This window comes from Hylobates moloch, unplaced genomic scaffold (assembly GCF_009828535.3).
Source record: "Hylobates moloch isolate HMO894 unplaced genomic scaffold, HMol_V3 SCAFFOLD_23, whole genome shotgun sequence".
In the NCBI taxonomy this organism is placed as follows: Eukaryota; Metazoa; Chordata; class Mammalia; order Primates; family Hylobatidae; genus Hylobates; species Hylobates moloch.
The window spans coordinates 12,015,902-12,021,901 of record NW_026652298.1 but is presented as its reverse complement, the minus strand read 5'-3'; the positions used below and the strand labels follow the sequence as shown (position 1 = coordinate 12,021,901).

The 6,000-nt window shown below is 36.1% G+C and overlaps 1 protein-coding gene across 8 annotated transcripts in view; it reads right to left on the bottom strand.

The window, feature by feature from the left end:
• IPO11 (importin 11) overlaps positions 1-6,000 on the bottom strand; it is a 229,996-nt gene that overhangs the window by 160,064 nt on the left and 63,932 nt on the right. For all 8 annotated transcript variants that reach the window (XM_032145222.2, XM_032145224.2, XM_032145223.2 and 5 more), the window contains exons 8-9: positions 4,127-4,175; positions 1,819-1,889 (exon numbers count right to left, since the gene is read on the bottom strand). In XM_032145222.2, the coding sequence (XP_032001113.1) occupies positions 1,819-1,889; positions 4,127-4,175 (120 nt within the window). The remainder of the gene's footprint in view (positions 1-1,818; positions 1,890-4,126; positions 4,176-6,000) is intronic.

Sequence of the window (6,000 nt, the reverse complement as noted above, 5' to 3'; positions counted from 1 at the left end):
CAGGAAACAACAGGTGCTGGAGAGGATGTGGAGAAATAGGAACACTTTTACACTGTTGGTGGGACTGTAAACTAGTTCAACCATTGTGGAAGTCAGTGTGGCGATTCCTCAGGGATCTCGAACTAGAAATACCATTTGACCCAGCCATCCCATTACTGGGTATATACCCAAAGGACTATAAATCATGCTGCTATAAAGACACATGCACACGTATGTTTATTGCGGCACTATTCACAATAGCAAAGAGTTGGAACCAACCCAAATGTCCAACAACGATAGACTGGATTAAGAAAATGTGGCACATATACACCATGGAATACTATGCAGCCATAAAAAATGATGAGTTCGTGTCCTTTGTAGGGACATGGATGAAACTGGAAAACATCATTCTCAGTAAACTATCGCAAGGACAAAAAACCAAACACCACATGTTCTCACTCATAGGTGGGAATTGAACAATGAGAACTCATGGACACAGGAAGGGGAACATCACACTCCGGGGATTGTTGTGGGGTGGGGGTAGGGGGGAGGGACAGCATTAGGAGATACACCTAATGCTAAATGACGAGTTAATGGGTGCAGGAAATCAACCTGGCACATGGATACATATGTAACAAACCTGCACATTGTGCACATGTACCCTAAAACCCTAAAGTATAATAATAATAATAATAATAATTAAAAAAAAAAAAGAAAAAGAAATTGCTTCCAACGTGTTATATAAAGTAGAATTACAGATACCATCTATCCATGTCATTACCTTAAAAAAGAGTGGAAAGAACTGAAAAATCTCACAGCTAAATAAATGTGTTTTCTAAAACAGATCATCTAAATAATGCTTTTTAAATTTTACTTATGTAACTGATATACTGAGTAGGGACTGTGAGGCAGCAGAGCTGCAGGCAAGTGTCAGTGATATATACTGTATAGTCCTCTTTGACTAGGCACATCATCCGTTTTACTTTGCTTTGTGTTTTTTTTAACAGAGAATCTTAGTCAATTTTATAATGTATCTTGGAAGATTAGGTGAACTTTTGTTGAGGCTACTTCGAACAAGAGAAACGGAGACAAATGAAACTAAAGGTAATTACTACCTAAAATACAAAAGATAAAAAACAGCTCATTTCTGCTCCTTTACTCTCCTCCCAGGGAATAAGCAACCCCTACCCTATTATCGAATCTTTAATTAAAAAGGGAAATAGATTACAGATTTAGGTATTCCCACCTGTCTTCAAGTACCTATTTTAGTGCAAGCAGTCCCCAAGGTAGGTCTTTCTAACTGCTGTAACCCAATTCTTTGCACTTCTCCTAATCCTTGAAGCCCAAAATTTCATAAAAATTAATGTTTTATAAAATGTAATTATACACACTGCCTACCACAGTGCACCCCTTATAATTCCACTCAAAAGATGCTTAGTATGGACGAAGATAGTCTGATGGTCATTCTGAATATACTGACTTCCTGTCTGCTACATTTGATCTACTTCTAGCTGAACTGCACTGCTATCTTCTTTATCTCCACTTTCTCCAGTGGGTCAAAGAATAATGAGCTTTAGAGGAATCAAATACTCTAATATTTATTAGAATTTATTTTTCATGTACCAAGGTGACTTACACTATGACACATGGTATATAAATTTAATTATTATATGCATTCTAAAGTACATATAAAAGCAATTTTTAGCTTTCCTATAAGGAGTCAGAACATAGGTTTCCTTATACTAAAGTGAAAATGTATGGTTATAGAAACGTCACTTTCCTTTCTAAATTTGAATTATGTGTATTATATTTGAGAAAACAAGTTTTTTAAAAACTTACCACTTTAGTAAAAAGAATGATGGTCTTTTCCAGTCTATCTCTACACACATTATCTGTACCTATACTTCTACCTGTTAAAAATACATTTCAAATATTAGAAGTTAATAAGTTCACAACCAAGACAACATCAAAATTTTTATAAAAATAATATTGCTGGTTTTATTTTTGCATATTTTGCATTATGAATTCATTATTTAAAAAGCAATACCAAGATTTACACTGAGTAACAGACACAGTAGCCCTCTGTGCCATATTATACAAAATTAACCCTAATATATGAACTGAACTCACTTTTATAATAAAAGAATAGTCGTTTTAGCAATGAATCATGGATAACATTTAAAAACTAAATGTCATAGTTGAAGTATTTTTCAAGTAACATACATGTGTAAAATAAAGCAGTCAAGGAGCAACATACTCATTATCATTTTTCCTGTATCTTCTGACAAATTTATTCTGATAATTTCCCTGGCGTGATTTTTTTTTGTACATTCAGAACAATGTCCACCAGCTTATCAGCTACTCTGCTCTCTAATAATACTCTTCATATTCTGTTTGTTCATTTGTCTTATTCTCTCCTGGAAGGGTTTGTATTCTTCCTTCTGCTACGCCCACAAGGATGGCCAGAGAAAAATGACTATTTTTAGAAAACGTAGTAACACAATACGAACATTCTTATTCATCTTTGCATGCATAGTACCCAGAACAGTGTCTGCCAACAGGCTCAACAATGTTTTACTAAATTGAAACTGACTAACATAAAACAATCAGTAGCTCCTTAAAAGTGAGTAGACTAAGATATCTTCTCAGGATAGCAAATCCCCAAACACACACACACACACACACACACACACACACACACTCTTATGTGTGCACACATGTGTATGTCCAAATAAAGGAGCTTACAATCACATGGAAGAAGATAACAAACAGACCACCAGTAAAATACAACACAAATATAAATGCTATAGTCTCTCATGTGGGGTAGTGAATAACAAAGGATGCTAAAGATAAGCCAGGGGAGGTTAATGAACAAGGGATTTACAAAATGAAACTGTCAGTTAAGGAAAGTTGTATCACAGTGACATGCAACAAATACTAAAAGCGAAAGAGTCTACAAGAAGTCTAAACAGGATTTGGCATATAGTCTATAGATAATATTTGTTAAACATATGACTGTTGTGAACGTCTGTCTGGAAAGGGGTAGCCGCAGTAGAAACAGAGAAAGAGGAATGAACACAAAATAGATTTTTTTTTTTTTCTTGAGACAGGGTTTGTTCTGTCACCCAGGTTAAAGTGTAGTGATGAGATCACTGCTCACTGCAGCCTCAACCTCTCAGGCTCAATCAATCCTTCCTTAGTAGCTGGGACTACAGGCACTTGCCACCATGCCTGGCTAACTTTTTAACACTTTTTGTAGAGACAGGGTTTTGTCATGTTGCCCAGGCTGGTCTCCAACTCCTGGGCTCAAGCAATTCATTCGCCTCGGCCTCCCAAAGCGCTGGGGTTACAGGCATGAGTCACCACGCCTGGCCTCAGGGAAATCTTTTTTTAAAAATCTATTTTGGCCAGGCAAGGTGGCTCATACCTGTAATTCCAACACTTTGGGAGACAAAGGTGGGCGGATCGCTTTAGCCCAGGAGCTTGAGACCAGCTTGGCAACAAGGCAAATTCCTCTACACTCCTTACCAGTAGAGTAGTCCCCTCTTAGTTTTGCTTTCCTCAGTATCAGGTGCCTGTGGTCAATCACAATCCAAAAATATTAAATAGAAAATTCCAGAAATAAACAATTCTTAAGTTTTCAATTGTGCACCATTCTGAGTATGGTGATAAATCTCAAGCTGGCCCACTCCGTCCTGCCCCAGATGAGAATCCTCCCTTTGTCCAGCAAATACCGGCTATATACACTACCTGCCTGTTAATCACTTAGTAGCCATTTTGGATACTAGCTCAAAAAAGCACAGTACACAAAGGGTTTGGTACTATCTGTGGTTTCAGGCATCCGCTGTAGGTCTTGGTTCTTAGTCCAAGGTGGGACTTCTGTATATGAGACAAAAGCTAAGCTTCTAACTTCAGAAAGTTGATACAAAATACTCATTTTAGCTACATATAGGATCTCTGCAGCTATCAAGTGCTCACTCAGGGGGCAACTGGACAAGATACTTTCTCCAGATTTATAAGTGTGCAACAGAAGCTATTAATGAATAAGCATCTATTAATCCCTCATTAATCCTAGCTATTAATGAATGAATATGCTATTAATGAATAAAAATTCTACAGTAAAAAGGACTGCAACGAAAGTACTTACTGCATTCCAGAAACTGTTTTAGACGTTCAAATATTCCATGTAAAAAACCCTAGAAAAGAATATTATTTTAAATATCTCAACTTATTGTTATAAACATTTACCTTGTATCTTTTTCAGGGATACTAAAACAAATCTATCACATCACTTAAAAAAATTAGCCGAAGAAAAATAAGTTAAAATTAGTTCAGCAAAAAACAATTCACTATTATAAACAAGTCATCCACAGGAAAATAACTATAGTATTTCATCTCTTCAATATCTCATTTAGTTACATAAATCACTTTGCAATAAATAAAAAATTACTTTCTAAGCATCCTGTTTCACTAAACACTCTCTATTCTCCTTACTGCTTTAATTTTTCTTCACAGCCTTTAAATCCCTTGAAATACTGCACTTGTCCATTTATTATGTGGCTCCTCCCATTAGAATATAAGCTCCTTGAGAGCCAGAACTTTGCTCTGTTTACTGCTTTATCCCAGAATCCTGAAACATCGTTTGGCAATAATAAGTATTCAAAAAATGAATACATGGTACCAATTATTTACACCACAGTTCTTAACTTCAAGTATATGACACATTGGTCCTCAGATACTAGTATTAGACAGGCATCAACATATACCAGCTAGGTCTAATGGACCCTTTTTTTGAAAACATATTCTAAGATATGTTTTGAATAACAGGAATAAATATAAAGAAATAGTGAAAAAAACTTAAAAATTTTAATAAGAATTTAAACATAGAAGACATCTTTGTATCAATAAATGTTGGCGTATAAACATCATAAAAGATGTCACACACTCAATTAGCAAATGAGGTAGTCTCGTTTGTCATGAAATACTGGATGATGATGGCTTTCCTGGAAAATAATTAACTCTAGAATGCCACAATTCCTCTCTATCAAATATATTATTCACTGATCAATTCTTGAGTTTGAGAAAATTCAACTAGGATACCATTATCTGAAGACTTAGTGTCTGAGATTTTACTTAGACAATTTCATTGTTAACATTAGAGTCAAGAGTACTGCTCTCAGACTCTCAATATCCATCCACTGACTCATCAAAAAACTAGTAAACCTATTCCTCTGTCAATTTCCTTCCTTCTCTCTGTCATTTCAGGCAGAAAATGTAAAATTCTGAATCCTCACCTGTGTTAAATAAAAGCTAAAAGCAGAGTAAAATGAATGTTTCCAGTCTTCCTTTATACCTTCTGGAAATGTGATGCAATACAATTAACACAATTTAATTGGGTTAAATTAACCGGCAACACAATTTAAAAAAAGAAGAAAACTTCAGGATGACAACTTCACTATTGCATCATCTTCCATTTTCACACTATTTCGGTCTTTTTAAAGCATAGTTGACAATAATTGAAAATGAAAAGTAATAACAGAACAATGAAACAGCAAAAGGTTTCAATATAAAAGAATTAGGTCACCAAGATCCCATAAGTCTCTTAAATTTATAAAAGGGTCCAATAGTCCTATTCTCCAAAGAAAGTAGAAAATTATAAAGGCCATCGATTTTAAAAGCCATCATTATCATTGTGCCTGCCTTCAGAGCCCAGAATCTTACCACCGTCATATATTGTTTCTTTAGCATCTTTTAAGCTCTCTGTTATTTTTAAGATTTTTAGGTCAGGTGCGGTGGCTCACGCCTGTAATCCCAGCACTTCGGGAGGCCAAGGGGGGGGTGGATCACCTGAGGTCAGGAGTTCGAGACCAGCCTGGCCAATATTGTGAAACCCCGTCTCTATTAAAAATACAAAAACTTAGCTGGGCGTGGTGGCGGGTGCCTGTAATCCCAGCCACTCAGGAGGATAAGGCAGGAGAATTGCTTGACCTTGGGAGGCAGAGGTTGCAGTGAGCCGAGATC